At 39.2% G+C, this 20,643-nt stretch overlaps 1 protein-coding gene and 1 long non-coding RNA gene across 3 annotated transcripts in view; one reads left to right on the top strand and one right to left on the bottom strand.

Annotated features, from left to right (window-relative positions):
- Positions 1–19,386, bottom strand: part of acss3 (acyl-CoA synthetase short chain family member 3) — a 41,145-nt gene extending 21,759 nt beyond the window's left edge. The window contains exons 1-9 of one of the 2 annotated variants that reach the window (XM_044185365.1): positions 18,902–19,386; positions 17,485–17,629; positions 16,657–16,845; positions 15,314–15,448; positions 13,421–13,561; positions 12,655–12,735; positions 12,221–12,316; positions 10,671–10,822; positions 5,099–5,202 (exon numbers count right to left, since the gene is read on the bottom strand). In XM_044185365.1, coding sequence (XP_044041300.1) covers positions 5,099–5,202; positions 10,671–10,822; positions 12,221–12,316; positions 12,655–12,735; positions 13,421–13,561; positions 15,314–15,448; positions 16,657–16,845; positions 17,485–17,629; positions 18,902–19,227 — 1,369 coding nt within the window. In that variant the 5' untranslated portion in view covers positions 19,228–19,386. The remainder of the gene's footprint in view (positions 1–5,098; positions 5,203–10,670; positions 10,823–12,220; positions 12,317–12,654; positions 12,736–13,420; positions 13,562–15,313; positions 15,449–16,656; positions 16,846–17,484; positions 17,630–18,901) is intronic. The other variant, XM_044185366.1, reaches the window with a different exon arrangement.
- Positions 779–1,526, top strand: LOC122870938. Its single transcript, XR_006376733.1, has 2 exons — positions 779–1,067; positions 1,437–1,526. It is a non-coding gene; the product is annotated as an uncharacterized LOC122870938 (long non-coding RNA).
- Positions 19,387–20,643: the final 1,257 nt, after the last annotated feature.

The raw sequence follows: 20,643 nt of genomic DNA, 5'->3' as shown, positions 1-20,643 counted from the left end.
GACACACATCGAGGTATTAGAATCCATGTCTACTTCAAGTTTTATAAATGCTTTACGACGATTCTTTGCTATCCGTGGGCCGCCCAAACAGCTTCGCTCTGACAGAGGCACAAACTTTATTGGGCGTGCAAAGAGTTGAAATTCAACACCAGTGATCCAGAACTGACAAGCTACCTTGACAAACAAGGATGTACGTGGACTTTCAATTCTCCCCATTCATCTCATATGGGAGGTTGTTGGGAAAGACTGATAGGAGTAGCACGTCGTATTCTAGAAGGGATGTTACTACAATCTAACACGAAACACCTCACTCATGAAGTGTTGGCGACACTGATGGCAGAAGTCGTGGCAATTCTAAATGCCAGGCCATTGATTCCAGTGTCAACTGACCCTGACAATCCGTCTATATTGACACCCGCGATGATTCTCACGCAAAAGATGATGTCAGTGACAACGCCTCCAGGTGACTTTGATCATAAGGATCTTCACAAAAATCAGTGGAAACAAGTGCAGTGTCTGGCTGAGAGATTCTGGAAACGTTGGAGACAGGAGTATCTGGTGACTCTGCAGAAACGTCACAAGTGGACTGATGACAAGCCTACCATACAAGTGGATGATGTAGTTCTGATGAAAGACAGCCAGGCTAAACGCGTAACGACTGGCCAATTGGACTTGTGGTAAGGACATTGCCTAGCAAAGACAACAAAGTCCGCAAGGTTGAAGTTAAAGTTGTGAGGCAAGGATCAACAAAACTTACATCAGACCCATCTCGAACTTGTTTTTCTTATGTCTAAGGACTCATGAGTTGAAGGGCATTCTGATAAATGACAATAATGTTCATAAATGTAACTACTGATAGATTGTATATTCATTTGGTTGATTAGTCTTTGAGTAATTAAAAGATATTGATAGTGGTATAATAATATACCAGGCGAGGAGTGTACTGCCCTCTGGCGTTTAGTTATAGTTTCTAGTCGGACTCATTTCAGTGACGGACCTGTTAGAGCAATAGCGCAGAAATCAGTCACGAGTTTGCTTCATTACACAGCTTGGTCAAATATGTGTCTGTAAGTAATTACACGTAAGGATTGTAGTTCTTGTATATGTATATGTTTACATTCAGTAACGTATTTACTACGTTACGTGGCTGTTTTCGTTTTCGCGCGTATGCTCCTTTGTTTTTCTGACGCTCTGATGTATCTGTTCAGCAACGGGCATCGACACTTCGCGTCAGATTAATTAACTTAGTTGGTTTGTTTTCATCTGCTGATTTGCATAGGTTATGCATGTAACAGTGTAGCAGTTAGTTTGGTGATATAGAGAATATTGTTTAATTTTACTGAGTTACTGGGTAACTTTATATTTGATTGTAATAGACACAACAGACGTTACACTTTTGTAATGTTTATTTGTCCTTTTTATGTTTATTTTTCCAGTCTTACAGACTTAAATGGAGAAAAGATTAAGAAATAAAACTGAGGAAGAAAAAAAAAGAACAAAAGATAAAACGTCAATCCTCAAAATGACAAATGGAGTTTCTCTTCTTCATTGCTGTTAACTATCTGTCTAGCTGTACAAAGCAGACGTCGTACATGCGAGGGCAGAATATACAGAGAGAAAGATGGGAATCAACAGCTCTGTACAGCACATCCAGGCAAGTGAAAGTTTAGTAAAGTCCAACCATCTGCACTGCCAGTCAGACAATCTGAGATGGAGGTACAGGTAGCAATGGGATGTAATATACATAACAGAGTAAACAACTAAATCACACAGCACCAAAAGGCTTGCAAATGTGATAATCTTGTGTTTACCTGTGCGCACTGCTGCCTATTCTAAACCTTTCAACTCCCCCACTCTGCTCATATGAACAGTAAATACTCATCCAAAGCCTTATGTAATAAAAGACCAGTGTATGTGGTATTTTTATGCTCAGTTTAAATATCCAAAGAGGGAATTCACTGCCATTATTGCACTGCAAATTGATTGATTTTCACTTTCTCTGAGCCCACTGCTAAGCACAAACCCACAGTATATGTAGCTGTGTCCCAATCAGGAGGGGGTGTCCATCAGTAGACTGAACCTGTCCCTCCTCCCCAAATGGGACAGTCTAGCCTCATACAGACAAAAACTATTGCACTGCATAGTGCATTTTGGCAGTCCTCTGTCTCATAACAGCAAAAATGTTCAAGTTTACTACCAGGAAGTTGCCCTCAAATTGTAAACAAAGTGGTGAATCCCAGTGGTAAGCCTAAACACGTCTCATGATCCCTGAATTTACAGTACGAGTTGTGAAAGAACAAACGTTGGAGTCTATTCCTGGCTTCCATTATATACATCCTTAAGTGTTTTTTCTTTGTTCCTGATCATAGAGAGCATATTTATACACAGTTATAGAGAACTATCTGAGGCAAATACCGGATAACTATGAGGTGTGTATGTGTGTCTAAAGCGCTCAAAATTGGGAAAAAGAAGGCAGGTATTTTTTTGGCAGAATTTGGACAGGTTAAGCTGAAATGGGACAGCCTTGTCAGCCTGTTGTAAGGTATTCGGTCTTGATATGCAGACTCCAGAGGAAGCAGCTCTGAACTGCAGCAAGTATGTGATAAGCCTACAGTAGGTTCAGCAATTTAAACACAAGAGCCTGAATTGATAAATCATATTTCTGCAATATCGCAATATTAATCTCTTCCCATTGAGCTTGGGCAGAAAAATCAGCCAAGTGGGCTAATCTGCGCTCGGATCAGAGTGTGTTGCCTGCACAAACTCAAGGTCGATGGCTTTGCAATGGTCCAACAACAATATTGATTCCATATTTAACACAGAGATGTCGTCTTGTCAAGTATCGATCCTCCATTTGCGCAGGCAGGATATTACAAAACAAAGAGACATCCAATTGTGCTCTGTCGCTGTCGCTGACACATTTATCACAATTCACTCATACTTGGGGAGGACAGTAATCAAAAGGGGGCATGCTGCCTGGATTCAAACCTCCCATCCAAGAGGCTAACAGGGTCTTACCCATTCAAGAATCATTACAAACCGAGGCCTGAGAAACAATGCCGGGAAACCTGGAAACCCAAGATTCCAATTACATATCTTATCATCCAGACCCACAGAAGCCATACCCATGTTGTATAGTAGGTCAATTATGAGGTGAAGAAAAGGGAGATTACACACTTTCTAGGAAACTGCAAACTCGTCCTTCCTTGTCTAATGTACGTCCACTGGACTGTGAGTTAAGGGGCATGACCTAGCAAGCCTTTAAAATGATGATCGTGACTCAGCCTCTGTGAGCATGACATTAATCTTAAGTGCACTGGTGCAACGTGGCGCTGATATATTGACTATGTTAATGGAATTTTTAAAGAGTAAAGGGAAATTTAAAAAGAGAAAATGCCAGCCCTTCTGCACCAAGCCTGATTAACCACAAATTATTGTAATCTTGTCTAATTAAAAATGGACATAATTCACATACCGTTGGTTAAGTCCGTTTTTTGTTTTTTACTCTAACTTAGGAATAAGACAGTAAAGACTCATTATCAAGTAGCCTGACTCAAAGCATGTTTCAGTGGGGGAGATATTTCAATTTCCACTCCTGAACTGATGGACAAGGTGCTCGTGATTGTTTTTCTTTCCTTTATCTCTTTGCTAAGCACAAAAATTAGTCCTCACATCTCAGCCAGTCACTCAGTGTCTCATATGGGTGCAAAGTCAATTAAACGTTAGTCAACTCAATGAAAGGCAATGCCAATCAAACCCTTTGTTTAAATGATGCCCTGGAATGTGACCGGTTGAAGAAATGCTCTCTGGGAGTTTTCTTACCTGACCATGGCTGACTATGGGGTGAGGAGATCTGTGGTGGCTTGGCCTACTGGATATTAAGCAATAGCCAATATACTGACAGAAGTTGCAGAAAAGGCAAATCCTTATTGCATGCATATACTCAAAAAATTCTTGTTCAGTAGCAATGGAGCCGTTCCATTTTATTTTTTCCATTTCAGTCATTATTCTGCTTTTGACTTCTTTAAATTGGTACATTTTGACTTATGTGTTTCAATTCAAAGGAATGATGTCTCAAAAATGATCTCCAGTGATGAACAGACAGGGCAGATGAAACAATGGCTATCTAGTTTTGATTGCGATTCAAATAACTGGTGCAAATGATGACACATCACTTTGTGTAATGATCAGTTCCCAGAGAAGCTTGGAAATTCAAACTGAGGGGGTCTTTAATGTCATAATTACTCCAGTAGAAGGGTTCCAATCCCCTGGTCCACAATATAAAACAATAGAAGGGATTAATCAAAGAAGGAAGTATGAAAAAAATGTGTTTCAACGGGCTTTTGGGGAATAGAGATTTACTGGAGTTATGCCTTTTCTTAAGGCCAAGTTAATGTCAATGGACTAATAAAATACAGACCGCATTTATAGTCTTTTCCCACTGATAAGCTTAAGACGAGACTGAGTCGTACAGATCAAGTTAAATTAAAACATCATATACAGTTCATGCTAATAAAGTTCTTGAGGTCCTTGAAATGCTTTCTCAGTATCTATATCATAAGAACTTAATCCCTAAAGTTTGAGGGTGAAGTGCTTCTCAACCTACTAAACTGACATAATTAAAACTACCCAAGGCGCCTTCACACATAGCATATGGTAGGGGGTAAATGTTAAACAATGATAATGAACAATTTTTACTTCAACCACCAGAAATCCTATAACATTAAGTCCATGACCTGCACATGCACTGCATGCTGGCCTCGCTGTCATGTGATGTTTTATACAAAAGAGACAAAAGAGGTAGGAGAACAGAACTTAATGTTGGCGCGTCCTGTTTTCACTGCACAGTTCAGTCACTGATATCTAGGCGTTAGTTTGCATTTTGTTATCAAGTTTCAATTTGCTACACCCTGTCCAACATGCAACTTTGGGCTAAAAGGGAAAATGTATGGAATCAGATAAGACCAGTGTATATTTATATCAAAATCTTTCCCAGTGCAGCTTTAAATACAGTGCATAAACAAGGTAAAACTCGTGGTTTTCTGATTCAGATCTCGCTCTCCGATTTCTGTCTTTTAGAAAGTAAAAATCTTCCTACCAGTCTGCCACCAGTGATCCAGGACAGGAACCCCAAAGCTCCTCTTTGCCCATTCCAGCGTCTCCACATCACAACGCTCTCCTGCCAGGAATAATGACCGCAACCTGCAAGGACACAGAGTACATCTGTCAATCACCTTAAAGAAACATGAAATATCTACTCTCTCACAGGAATGGTCAAGATAACACAACATCTATGCAACGGCAAAATATTCTTTTATGTTTTTTACCAAGTGTGAGTGTTCACATGCTTTGTTTAAAGCCCTTTAATACAAATGTATAACAGACAAAAATGGGATGCATAGACTTTTTTTCTTCAAGCGAAAAGAAATGCACTATGTGAATTTGTCTCAATGGGCCATAACTAATTGTAGCAATTTAGTGTGGAGTATATGCTTTATGGATTTTGGCCATCTCTGTGTATTTAAGCACGCTAATTATATATTATATACTTCACTTTATATTTATATATGTGCAGCTTGTGAGCTTGTGATTTACCTCTTTGCTTTAATTGTTTTGCAAAATGAAAGACCTGTATTATGAAAACTGGGTCATATCAATTGTGAAAAACTGTGAGACCTAATATAAACTATGGCTGACAACTTCTCTTGATACTCTTGAATGTGACTTTGAGCTCATGCAATATCTCCCAAAGGAAAATGTTTTTGGACCACAAACAGTTTGCCTTCATGGCAGCACCCTCCACTTCATTTTCCCGGTGCTCCTAGCTGTAACTGAGGCATCCTTTCCACTGCCTCTGACAATGTCAAACAGATAGTTCTCATCACCTTTACTGACTAAAGGATTTTTGCTTCCTGCCTATGATGGTTTGCCTCCTTCCAGTCACACTAATCAGGACAGTAGAGGTGAATCCTTGTCTGTGTTCAGCATCATCTCCACTGGACTCTCCGAGAGCTCAGTCCTTAGCCTCTTGCTTTAAATGTCAAACACTAAATTCCACTTTTTCCTTCCATCTAAAACTTAACTGCATTTTGCCTCATCTCAAAGGCATTTTAAGTTGGAAGTTTGTCTTCCAGGAAACACCATCTTGGTAAGACTAAGCTGCTCTTTTTCCCTAGGAAAATTATTCCCTCTAAATGACCTCTCAGTCAGTATTGATGAGACCCTGAACCATGGAGTACCTGGAGACAAAACACTCTTGCAAAGACATCTGAGTTGATTGTCCGTTATTAGTCCCTCCTCGTTCAAGCTTTAGTTTCCTCCTAGTTTGGACAACTGCCACTCCTTGGCTTCATGAAACCCTCCCTCCATGCCCTACAAGTGACCCAAAACACTGCAGTTTCTATCTTCAGCCTCCCGAATTTCTCCCACATCATTCTCTCCCGAACTCCCTCTGATGGCTGCCCACAGCCGCTCATATCTAATTCACAACACTGCTGGTTGCTCGCTACAAGGCTGTGGAGAGATCTGTAACCCCCTATAAGTCCAGGCCACACTGCAGCCATAAATGCTATTCCGATCGCCACATTTTCCCACAAATGACTGCTGGTCATCACTCATCGGTCTCAACCCTTTGCAATAGCGAAATGACCTTCCAACTCCAATCGAACTTGAAGTCGCATTCTATCTTCTGTAACAGGCAAAAACATTTTCATCGTCACTCTCTCCCCACTGAATCATAGCTTTTCTCCTCCTGCTCTCTCCCTGAATAATATTTCATTCTTTTTTTCAAGCACTACTCTCAAACTTGATTGTTCTTTGGTCTCAGGAATATTATGTAGTCTGGTATCTCTGGTTTTCAGTAACACCGATTGTGAAACATGGGCTACACCGCCAAAAAATTGTGAATTCACGTTAGTAAGCAAAACATCGTCGAAAATATTCTGCCGTTGTTTATCACCACCCAGATGTTGAAGGATGCCTGAGAGTCTTCAATCAGTTCAGTTTCAAAGACCACTATTCCCCTCCAGTAATGGGGGAAAACTTTAAAATCAAGTACCTGTAGTTTAGTTTTAAATCTGATTAGAATTGTCTTTTGATGTTTCATCTCCAGTTTTCCTCTTTGTTAATATATTCTGAGCAGCTCTGATCGGTTAAAGATCTTGTCAATTCAAAAAGATTAAAGAGGGCATGGCAAGTAATTATGGGCTTTAAATTTACTTTTTGGTTTTATGGTTAACATTAATAACATTTTTTAACAGTTTATCTATATGTTAACATACTGAAGTAACAATTTTATAGGCATATAGGTGAAAATTATTCATAATTGATTACTTCTTTGTAGATTAGCTGTTCACCAAAATCAACACATTATTTAAGTTGATAGCTGTAAATGGCTGCTTCAATTTGATACATGTTTTACAGCATGTTTTATATGCATTATTACTTTGTGCATTGGAAACCTTGGGACACTACTTATATGGCTCCGACCTTGTATTAGTGTTGATCAAGAACTTTAAGGTTATTTGACTCATAATAACAGCTTTAAGGATAAACAGCTTTAAGTAAATGCCTAGAGTGTATCAAAAATGAAAGAAGTACGTCCATAATAAAGGCTCTGGATTAACAATGTACCATCATTCAGCTGTCGGATGGATTCTGCCCTGCAGAAACTGAGCTAAATAACATGTGGAATAAATGAATGACTGACTCGGCAGTGAGCTTCTGTTCTAGCTAAACCGCATAACACTCCCACTACCATGCTTCTAGTTATCCAAGGACAATTCAGAATCTCTGTTTTCAAGTTTTCTAAGGAGTTCAATGGAAGTACAAGTTTGCAGGATTCATGCAGACACTGCAACCTCAGAATTGGTGATGGGAGGGCAACGGTTTGGCTGCTGCCCAAGCTAAAAGGACTGTGCACTGAGTCAGGTATAGTCAGTGTAAACATCCATGTTCTGTTCTCAGGAAGAAAAGATCTTAAGAAAATCTAAAACTTTAATGAGGGTGATGAGCGAGTTTTTTCAGATTATACCAAATGGCATTAAGCTACAAGATTTTTATTTTTTTTTATGTCTCATCAGCTTGTTTGTTGTTCCCAACCTTGTTCTAATGAAAAAGCTTCCTTCCATCTTAGATACTAATTTCACTGCCTAACATTTTGTGTCCACTGATTGAATGTAGGAAAATAACTATCTCTATGTTAGGCAACCTGTTTCAAAATGAATGTCTTCACATGCATACAGTATGAGGACAAACAAAGACTTAATTGTTCCACCAATAAAAAACAACAAATGTACCTCCTGTTAAGTTTATCCTGGCATCCACTCTAGGTTATTAGTGAAGGTAAGGTACAATGATAGCAAATGTACTCAGTTCTTTTTATAGCACTGCATCAGTTAAGGTCAGAGAAAAGATGTTAATAGTAAAAGAAAATAATCCCTCTCAACGCCAACACTGTCCAATCAGAATTTGACAAAAAGACATGTACTGGTTTAGAATTGCATACCGTACCTTTAAGTATAGAAATTGCTAATATGCTTAAAGCTATTTAAGCAAATATCATTTGAGGCCTCTCTAGCATGAAATTATGTGTTTGATAATATAGCTAACAGACTTTTCTGAAAGGAAAACTACTTCCATCAAAACACTTTTAATTAAAACCAGCACTATAAGTATTGACATATCCTTCCATGTGTTATAGGAAGTGGCAAAATGTATAGACTAGATCTAGATTCATTAAGCAAAATTGCCACAAACAAAAATGTTTTGCATCTACCACACACAGCCTAGAGAAGTCAGTCTGGCTTGCTGAATTGAATGCAATCTACAGAGTTAATACAAGGTGGAGTTACCATGACCATGAAAACAAGACCTCTTAAAAGACTGGATTATCTTGATACTTAACGCTTTCCTTTGATTCATGTAGCAAATTAAACATTCAAGATAGGGACAAGAATTGACACATTGTCATTAACTGCTCCTCTACACTAAATAAATGAAAACATTGAGAATATCAGACATTCTGAGTTTCAAAATGCCATGCTTTATTGGCATAAAACCTCTTTTTGTAATTGTAAAATTGAAAGGACATATAAGCAAGCGAAAGGCTTGATCAGACATTGAACCGCCCTGCGCTAAAATGCTTCCTTTGTATTGCTGCCCCTGTATTAGAATGACCTGCTTTGTTCAGCGCCAGAGGGAAATACAGTAATCTTTCACCAACCTGCCTCCTCCAAGGGGAAAAAGCACATTAAGAACAAACAAAGTGTACACAGAAACACCATGTCACTTTAATGTCTGATTGTGACAGGGTTGAAACTGAGAGGATAAATGCCACCAATATTTGAGCCATAAATATTGTAGAAAATAATCTCCACCTGCAAGTACAGCATTTAAAAAGATGCTATGTATTCAGCCCAGCGAACAATCAACGATCGTCAAATTCAGCACACAATGCCAGAGTTACTGAATGATTCACTGGGGCTATAGGTCATCCACACTCAGAATTGCTTTATGATTGTGTGCTTAGAGGCATTTTCAGCATGCTGAACAGAATGAAAGTGGTGAATTGACACCACAACTCCTTAGGTCCAAGTTTCTTTGCAGTACACCAAATAATTAACAATTGTGATAATCTCAGCAAGTACTTGAGTCTCTGGGCCATGAAAATACCATGAAAAATGCTTGTTTTTAACTCGGAGCTACAGACAACCTTTACCTGAACAGTGAGACAGCAGCCGGGAAATAAGTTCATGTGGTATGATTTCATTCAGGTGGGCTGCAGCGACCTGCCGTTGTTTGTTATCCATCCTGATTAACTGAGGGTACAGACTGTGAGCAATGGAGGTGGAACAGGGCTCTGCATCAACAGATGGCCGGAGACTAACGAGAGGCCGGACAGGCTGTGCTGAACACCGTTAGCCATGAGATGCTTCAACACATCACTTCTGGCATTTCAAAGCTCAAACAATCTGCAGTTTAGGGTTAAAGCCTATAACTGTTGTTTTCACAGTTCTCATATTAAGTTTCTCAGAAGCACAGAATAATGACAGATGAGTTGGACCAGTCTAATGGGCTGACGTTTGCTAAAAATTAATCTTCACTTCATGTCTTACACCATGCCAAATTAAAAACCAGTGTGTGCAGAGTTTCAGCATTAAAAAGCATCTTTCAAGAAATTTTCAAATCATACACATATTTGTGCTTAAGAAATCTTGTTATCTTAGTTTTTGAATAGCTTCTTTTACATTTGAGATTTTCAATCTCATGTAGAACTGAAACCAACTATTATTTTAATATCAAATCAATCAATCTATTTATCTATACATACAATGTCAGAAAATAGTGAACAATGGCCATCACCAGTTTCCAAAGCCCATATTAACATCTCCAAATTTGCTTTGCAATTTACAAATCACATAAAAGCAGCAAATCTTGACCTTTTAGATGCTGGAAGCAGATTGATTGATCAATTATCAATTATCAGAATTGTAGGCAGTTAATTTTCTGTCAATTTAATAATCTATTATTTTGTCTGTCATTTTAGGACTAATCTCCATGGTACAACATAAAAGGTATTCCTTCACCTAGTGCTTAATTTATTAGAAATACTGCACTATCAACAGTTTGGTTTTAGGGAATTTCCTGTTGTGTGAAGTGTTGCTGTCTACCTGGACAGGGGGTATTTTTTCCCAATTTCAGCATAGGGGTCCTGCTGGCGAATGGCTCGGATGGCAGTGGGTGCTGTGAACATGGAGGAGGCTCTGTTTTCAGACAGGACACGGAAGAACGCCCCAGGGTCTGGAGTCCCCACAGGCTTACCCTGTAAACAGGCAGTATAGCAACAGCTGGTTAGATCAACAAACTTTAACATGGATGCAGACATATAAATCATATGATGGACTACCTATAGAGCAAATAGCAGATACTTGGATTATTGTGGAAGCTCAAAAACATTACAGCAATATTTCTACAATGTTCCACAGTACAAATTCACTTCACCTGTTAACTACAAACCATGACTATTCCTAGAGCAGCTGTTTAAAATGGAGAGGCACACTGGAAGGCTGCCTTCCAGACAGATGGGCGCAGAAATCCGTGGATTAGAAAACGCAGTTGCACTATAGAAGTATTGTTTGTCTAGAAGATATAGACAAAAGAAGCCTGCAGGCACATGTCTCCAACAGCAATTTCCATTGTGTTTCTAGTATTCAACTAGCCTGTCCCTACAGTGAGAAGACAACTGCAGATGAATGAGAATGGTAAACAGCAGTATTGAGTTCTGGCTGTCGTTTTTTCTCTGGATAAATATTTGTGTCTGTGTATTGATCAGAGGAAATACAAAAAGTTGGCAGAATCATGCCTGAAGATAAACGGGCTGCTAGAAGAAGAGCCACGTGAGAGAACCAGCGTGGCTGGAGTCAAACATTGATTTAAGAAAGGCAGATTAATCCATTGCCCAGCAGTGCTGCTTCCTACAGGCAAGAGAAAATCAGAGTGCTAATGCAATGAGTGGCCCTCAACATAAGAAATACACTGTAAGACGCACACAGAAAGATCAACAGGCAGACACACATCCCTCTTAGCACTGGTCTAGAGATTTTGTTATATGCTAATAATCCTCCACATAATAAGCAGCCTGCACAGAGAATGTACTCGACTAGCCAATGGGTTGTGGACTCACAAAGCAAAGCCAAATTACCTGTAATAATCAGGTGCATCAATATCAAGTGGCTGTTTAAAACACACATTCATGCAGAAAACATTTCATTAAAGCTTGTTTATTCCTTTACCATTCATCTTTATGTGAAGTTGGGTGTGCTGCATGTCAATGTTGTGCTCAGTGGATGTGTTGTGTCCTTATGGTATGAACTGATATTGTTGGGTTAAATTAACATTTTGTTAATATACTGTATACATTTGTTCCAGTCCATTCCATTGTAACCTCCCACATATTTTTTTGTAAAAATGCTTTACAAAATCTAAATGGAATGATAAATAAGGTTGAATTTATTGTATTTTCCATATGATGGAGGTTCAGTTTCCCAATTTCTAGTGGTACTATTGTGCTGCACGATTAAGATATTGTTGGGTACTTGAATTAATGTCATTATGAGAACCAACATTGAAAGGTGTTATTGCACATGTTCTGGTATTTCTTGATGTTTGTAATACTGCTATAGTTAGTTTTAGATTTTAAACCTTTTCTACAGAGACATACCTCATAGAGAATTGTGCTATTACCATGGAGCAGAGGACCATAGCACATATATGAATGGCCGACTACCCAGCCCAGGTCTGACGCTGCCCACCAAACCTGCAACAGGTTAAAAAAGGTGAAAAATGTACAGACTCCCTGTATAAGATGCAAACAACACAGTGCATTGAGTGTTGCTTAAGTGGACAGAATTCACTTACACCTGTGGTACTTGAAGGCACTATAAATATGAATCAAATAGCATGTTATATAAATGATGAATGTAAATTAAAATGAAAATAAAAAACAGAGGTAAAACATACTACTTCCAAAACTTACAACTGTTCAGTTACCACAAATATTACACGGTGATCAAATCTTCTTTCAAGTGCAGAGCAATCTATCTCTTTGCTTGACTGCATGCCCTTTGTTCAGAAGAGGATGCTTTATTGCCTTACATCTCCAGGACTGAGTCCATAAATATTTGACATGGTCCAATTCAGCATCACAGCATATCCTGCAGTGTCTCGCACAACACCCTGGGGGACAAAATAAGAAAAACATCAGACTAGTGACAGGTATTACACTAGGCAAAGAGGCAGGAGTTTAATATCAATCTAAACACAGTCGCTCTGTCCTGCTATACCGAAGGAGGTATTTTGTTTCAAATTCCAGGTTTTATAAGTTAATGGTGCGGTATAAATATTTTTGAGCAAAATAGTACGTCCTCAAGTCTACAATTATGGAGTTTTTTTTCAAATTTAAGGTTTCCCTACAGCAACAACTTAAGAGTCACAGTAACTCACAGAGAAAAAAGCTGGCAATAACAGCACTATTAAGCTCAGGAACTAGCCAGCAGGTGGATATTTTATATCATCTGTTGGTCAAAGACAAAATGATGCTATTTGAAAGGAGCTGGGGTTTTTCCATTTGAAACTGCCTGCAGGCAATTCCTCCTGCATGAGCTCCAGCTCCTGCTGGGGAAATGTTCTATCTTATTTATGTCACGTTGATAGTGTTTAGATTGGGCCTGGATTGTTTTGCAGAGTCAGAGAGCAGATGAGTCACAGGGAGGCTACAGAACTGACAGCATTTAGACAAGCATGGCCAACAGTAAATCCTATAAATCATCTATGCGAGAATGTATGTTTATATGACATCTATAACTATGAATCAGATATTGATTTACATTTTCCCCTGCTGCTGATCCCAACCCTTGGTTACCTTTGGTGTTCCAGTGGTCCCAGATGTATAGAGGATGTAGAGAGGGTGGTTGGATGGAACAGAAACACAGTCATGCGGCTGAGCTGTGGCCATCTCTTCCTCCCAGTCCAGACTCAACTCCGGACTCATTGATACTTTCTCCTAAAAACACAAAGAAGAATTAGGAACTTATACTTATTTTCATTCTGATAAAACTGCTATGAAAGGAAACGGTTAAAAGTGGTAAAGACTGTGACTGCTCTATAGCTACAAATGGCCACAATATATCTCTGGGGGTTCATTTGAGTTATTGACTCACGTATGTTAGATTTGTGGCTTTCAAAGCTTTTCTTTCAGTTTGGGGGGGAAGACACACAAACTCACCCCTACTTGTTTGCTTTACAAGTGACTGGGGGATATACAGTAAATTCTCACTTCAAGTTGAAAAAATATGTATTTTACATAGTGATATCATAGACATTTCTGTTTAAACTCTGTTCTAACTCCCATCAGTCATTACAATCTCTTGTAATGGCCAACAGAGGTAATGCCAGGTCATAGATTAATGTCCCTCACATCTCCTGTTGCTGACATCTGCCTCATTTCTAAGTTTTGTGAATCTCTTTGATTCCTTAATATCATTAACATTTAAATCATCCCAGGAGGCTAAAGACAAGTCCTGGTCATTTCTTTCTTTGGTTCTCAGAGAATGAACTCAAGACTGAGACATCATTCAATATCACACATACTCTTGAAGCAGAGGACAGACAACCCATAATACCTCCAGCTTTCTGAAATGCATTGCTTTTTACTCACTTCACTCAAAGCCAAGCCAGAGTAAAACTTGGCTGATTTAACAAGGCTTTCATGTTGGAAGCAGTGTTCACACCACACCCTCTTGCTTATTGAATGCAGTAATTGATGAAGAAGCTACCTTCAAAGTGGTGCTTCACATGATTTTAAGGGGATGAGTTTCCAGTGAATTTCCTGTGAAAACCATTTCTCTGAGTTCACTGATAACAGACCCATGTCCACCATGTATATCTTCCAAAAAAGATAACAGCAATCTCGTAAATCATCAGAACATTCACTAATAGTTAAGAATGGAGGATGCAAACCAGATCAAATAAATCATGTAATGTTCATTTAAGAACACAAGAAAGCCAGATAGAGGTACATGGCATAACAACTAAACTGAGACATTGAGGTCAGAATAGAAATTTGAGATGACAGACTGCAACACTGTGCAGTCAGTTTTAAGAATCATTTCCCCAACTTCAAAATTCAGTGCTTTATTTTATGAAGCAAATTTCAGCTTGCTGTCGCCATATTAATGCACATTTGTGTGCTGTATAATCATTCTACACAGCTCAGCCTGCTTCCACACTGGATCTGTGCCAGGCTGCTTATGACATCGGCTACCTCCATCTCTCAGCTGCAAACATACTGCACGTTTTTTCACTCTCTATCATCTGCTTGAACCAGTTCATTTCATCTTTTGATTCAGTGGCAGGATCTGTAATACTGTCTTACCATTTGTACACATTTGGCCAATTCTAGGCAATAATCCTTTAAAGTATAATGCAAGTTCATTTTTATTTATATAGTGCCAATTCATAACAGAAGTTATCTCATTGTATTTTTCCTATAGAGCAGGTCTAGACCGTACTCTTTACAGAGACCCAACAAATCCCAGTTCAATAATTAAATGCTCTCTTATAGATTAAAAACTGCAACCCCTAGCCTCGGGAAAACCTTTTCTCCTCTCCACAGCAGCTATACTGTGACTAAACTAGTCAGGTTTACATATGGCTACCATATTTCAGATACATCTACATTCTGTCACATAACCAGCAAGTTTAGAAACAACACCATATTGTCAAATTAAGCTTTATGATGCTTTGTGCTTCTTACCATGTTAGGCCTGTTGTAGATGAGGACTTTAGAGGGTCTGTGAAAGTTCAGCTCCAAGGCCTTCTCCACCAGAGGGATGTACTCTACTCTTCTGCCTGGCTCGATGCCAAATGAGGCTGTAACCATCAGCTTGGGCTGAGAAACACAGAGATTAAGTGAGAATTTAAAAAAAAAAAAAAAAATGTAAAGCACTTCCAGCATCATGACATGTTTCAATAGCTATATTAGAAACAGAAGCTAGTGCTTCATCAAACTTGACTTGAATATTTGTTTTGCTGCATTTTTAACAGGGTATTAGTGGTACGAGTCTGTTGCCTGTGGCAGCACTCCAGTCAAGTCAAATTCAGTTCACATAAGCCTTATTAACATGCATGTTATAATGATTCCATAGTAAATAGCAGGCTTACAACACAACACCTGAGGTGTTCCTACAGAGGCATTTCCTGTAACTTTTTAGTTTTCAAAGTTTGATGCACATACTTAGGCCCCTAAATGGGACACATTCAGTCATGGCTAGTTAATTTTACCCTAGTGGCCATTATAAGACATTGCAATGTCTACAGCAATGCTAAACAAGGATCATTCACTTGCTTCTTCTCTGTATTGCTGCTGAATTGCAAAGGGGGATTCATTTCTATGAAAAGAGTGCCCTTGTTCATACTGTATGTAGAGGATCAACATACAGTATGAACAAGGGCATCAACTATTCATCTGAAAATAACTGAGTCAACAATACATCAACATTAACTGCGCCCTGAACAGTACCTCAACAATAATAGTTCAAACACTTGATCAAATAGCTGGTGGCAATACTTAATACTGTATTTATATTCGTATAAACACATCACTCAAAAGAGATCATTATCTTCAGAAACATTCCCTGTCAAAATATGAGGTTGGTCCATTAATTCTTCCGTTGCCCTGTTAAAAAAATCTCAGTGCAGATGGCATTGACATTCTTGAGTGTATGGTTGTAAAAAGAAAAGGCAAGCCAAGTGCTTTCCACTGTGAATGAATTCATTTTGAGCTTAACAAAACAAAGAAGCCCCAGGCACCTCTGGCTTTCAGTGTTTCAGATATTTTGCAGGATGAATGGTGCACATTACTAATGCCGCATGAAAATTGGAATTTGAAAAATATTAGTTGCAGCCATACTACTGCCCTGCTTCATATAAGTACGTAAAAAGAACAAAGAGTCATCACATCAGCTTGTCCTTAGCTATTAAATGAGTGGCCAGGGTGCTGAAGAGTGACACTGAATTAATAAAGATCATGTAGTCCTGTTGTCATGGCTCAAGAAAAGATCAATCTTAACCACAAAGTGAATAACAAGATTTTCTAACCTTGGCATGATTGATGCGGACAGAAAGCTCTTTGGAAGCGAAGCCGCCAAAGATGAGGCTGTGTGGGGCACCGATCCGTGCACAGGCCAACATGGTGAACATGGCCTGCGGCACCATGGGCATGTAGATGACTACCAGATCTCCTTTCCGTACCCCATTCTTCACGAAGACTCCTGCTAACCTGGACACCTAGATCAAGATACAGGGGAGACGATGCAGAGCACTGAATATCAACATGCATTTTGGCAAGTTCACACTGCACTCTTTCAAATGTCTGCATAAATCCATTTTAGATAATTGTTCATGACTACTATAACCAACATAGCAACATAAACCAGTGACGGTAAAAAGACGCACTGTGCATCTCGACTTTTTCTACGCATTTTGTCCATTACTGATTACCTTCAATTGGACATAATCTGACAAATCAAAGACTTTGATATCTTTTTAGAAATTAAATTAAGTGGTTTTTTTGCTTTGTGGAAAAAGACTAGTAAAAAGCTGTAGCTAAACTTCTGTTCATTTAGAACACATTTTGATTATAGTACATGCAGTTGAGTCTTGATTGAACTGAAGCATCTAGCCAAATGTCAATCAAATGATTGACCTTTTTTTCCAGTATTGTGTTTTGCTGTCCTTCATGCTAATGTTGGCTCAATCCAGCGGCCATGGATGAAAAACTTGGCCAACTGTCTCAGTTGAAGGAAGAAAAATGTATTTATTGTCATGGCAACACTGACAAATTCTAATTTTAGTGCTCAAAATCCGACGAAAGGTTCCTTGCATGCCTCACAATTCATTTTTTAACCATATGTCCTGACCATTTACCTGGTCCTGAAGTTCCCTGAAAGTGATGATCTGTTTAGTTCCAGTCACTGGACTGTCATAAATTATGGCAGGCTGCTCTCCGCGGCCACTCTCTACATGACGATCCACAGCATTGTAGCACATGTTCAACTTCCCACCAACAAACCTGACAGTGACAAACATAATCAACCAACAAGCAACAACAGTGTTCAAAGATCAAATATGAACAACATATATACGTTTAAACATGTGCTTACTGTAGGTTTCTAAATATACAATTATTATACATTTTAGGTGAACACAATAAATTATATGCCACCGCCTCTATGAACATCTCTAAAATCACACTGTTCTAAATATGTATTTTTTGGCTGGTTTGATTCTTCCTATTTACTTAAAAATGGAATAAAACTTGATGAAACCAACTCCAGCAAAAACATAAGCACTTGTCTTTGCCAGCAGCAAATCAATGTACTTGATAAAGCAACAGCTTCAACTCATTCTGGTGCTGTGCATATGGATAAAGAGCAGCAAGCAGGTTGAGCAGATGGTGTCTGGGAACTGCTGTTTTGGAAGCCAGAGAGACACTTTGGCTGTGTCCTTCATTTTAACATAACAGTACCAGATTGAGGCAACTCTGGCATTTGTTACCATGCTAGACAGTAGCAAAAGCCACCCACCAAACATATAAACAAAAAAAACATTTACATTTTCAGTGCTTATGTGGGCTGCAGTGCATTTTTATAATGTTCCAAAGAACATCAGGCAAGGGCAAATGTTAAGTTTCACAGCTAAAAACTGCTTTTATCCATCTATTAAACATCCCAATTTACTTGGACATCATACATAAGGACTACTCAATTATTTTCAAGTGATTGGTGAAATTTAAGAAACTGCAATGGTATAGTTAGCCCCAATTTGTGCTAGCATTAGCTGATTAGCTAGCATTAGCTCATTAGCTGATTAGCTAGCATTCATTTTCTCAAAAACAAACATTTTTTTAAAACAACAGGCCCTTTCAGTTACGGCTTTTGAAGATATTTAAAAACACCATTTTCCTCCTCTACCCAGATGGAAGAAAAAACTCCTTCATTTTAACCACATTATTATTATTAACAGATTATCTAGAATTTGATTAGTCAAATTAAATCAACAAGAGCCTGAAATGTAAATAGCCTACACACAGGCTTCTGAGGCTGTGGTGTTATGTTAGCATTTCAGGGTCAAACATTAATTTCGAAAATGTCTGAAGGTCCTACTTTATTTTCCTCAAGTTCACGAACTTGAAAGGATTTCAAAGTCCATGGGAAATTTGGGAATCATAGGCTTAGACGTTTTTAAGTTGTTTACATTGTTTCCCAAATACATTTGGCATATGGAAGTGTTGCGCTAGAAAATGTTTCTTGCTGTGTGTTTCGCTTGTAACATTGAAACCTACCAGTTTGGAAACACTGGGTCCTCAACGTGCAAAGTTTTACTCCACGGTTTAAACCAGTTTATAGCCTGTCCCGCCTCACCCCAGAATGCCTCGGGGTTGTCCCTCGCTGTGGCGAAGGCTCGGCTGTACGCCGTGTCGGATGCATAGTTTCTGCAGCACTGCAGGGCTAAATACTTCCTGAGGTCTGCAGATGTAGGCGATCCGGCTGCTTTTACGCCATGTAGTTGTGTAGCTGAAACGGTCCACAGCTTCCTCCCGAGTGTCCTCTTGCGCTGAAGAAAAGCGCAGCGATTCAGGCGCAGCATGGGTTTTATGTAGAAGTGCATTGTTGTTATTTGTAGTTATTTTAACGTGTAAACTTTCACGTGTTTCTCCTTCTTCCAGTGTTTTTCTGCAGGCGAGGAACCACTTCTAGTCAACTGTGAGCGACCTCATGTGCCTCCTACAGAGATCCTTATAATTCCCTCCAGTAATGCGAACTATGAACTGGATGTAGTTGATGCAGGAGGAGCTTTGAGCCACAATCAGACCTGTTACACAACGCATAAACTGGTCTTAGTGCAAACAGCACTGTAAACCGGCCAAACCTATTTATAAAAAAATATGTGGCACATCTTGAAAGATGCTGTTTAGTTGGGTCTGCATACAACCTGAAATCAAAATCACAGTTTCAGGCCCACATAATCCCCAAAACATTATTAAGGAATAGCTATTTAGCCTATGGCGTGTCTTTTAGGGTGCAAAACAAGAGGAAATCATTGATATTTACTTGTGAACTGCTTGAAGCTCCTTTCATCACAAATCTTTGTTTACTATAAGCAGCATTAAACTTTCAGCGTCCTCAGGGTGGCATCAATAAACCCATCTCCAGTTAAGAATGCAAATACCTCTGCTTAAACTGATCAGGGAATGCATTTATGGGGCTTGTTTGAGGATATTTATGAACATAATTGGGTATGTTATATGAAGTCAAATTAAAAACAAAATGTCTCAGTCTCTTGTTACACTGAGTCACTTGTTCTGGTCTCATCACATCAGCAGCTTGTGCAATCTTGTCACACCACATGGGCCCCAGCAGCTCTGTGTGCTTTCAGATGGTGTTGTATACATCTCTTTCATCACTGCCATCATCCAGGCTGCTGGTAAATATCCATATTCCAGATGACCCCCCTGGATGTGACCCCTGCACACTGGTGCCCCTGGTTGAGTAACTCATCCATCTGATATTTCAGGTCATCTGTTTCTATTTATACATGCAGAGCAGTGTTTTCCATTAGATAGTTCTGGAAACACTGTGCACTTTCCAGGAAACCCTGTGTATTGCCTTGCAACTACTGGGTTCATTACATTTCTCAGCCCCTTCTCATTCACAGGGCGTCAAATACCCCTCTGCGATGTATACGGTCACACAAGGTACGCTTTAGCGTTTGTATGAGATGCTTGTGATGAGTGCCAGGGCTGCCTGAAAGCCTTAAGAAAGTCAGGTGACGTAGTTTAATGAGTGACATAAAGAGCCAGAGTCGGATGGATGGCACAAACAAACACTTTCACCAAGGAGACAGGGGTTTGTGTCTTGTTTGAAACCAAAAGTTAATGTTGAGTTATTAAAAGTTTAAAGTTACGTTATGTTACAAGTCACGTCACGTGACTCACTTACGTCACGTGACTTCCCACTACCTAACCAAGTAGTCTCTGAAGGGGTATGGAAGGCCATTTGCGCAAAGAAACGTCTTAGCTATTTC

The sequence above is a fragment of the Siniperca chuatsi genome, linkage group LG23, assembly GCF_020085105.1.
Source record: "Siniperca chuatsi isolate FFG_IHB_CAS linkage group LG23, ASM2008510v1, whole genome shotgun sequence".
In the NCBI taxonomy this organism is placed as follows: domain Eukaryota; kingdom Metazoa; phylum Chordata; class Actinopteri; order Centrarchiformes; family Sinipercidae; genus Siniperca; species Siniperca chuatsi.
This window is presented reverse-complemented; position numbering and strand designations above follow the sequence as displayed.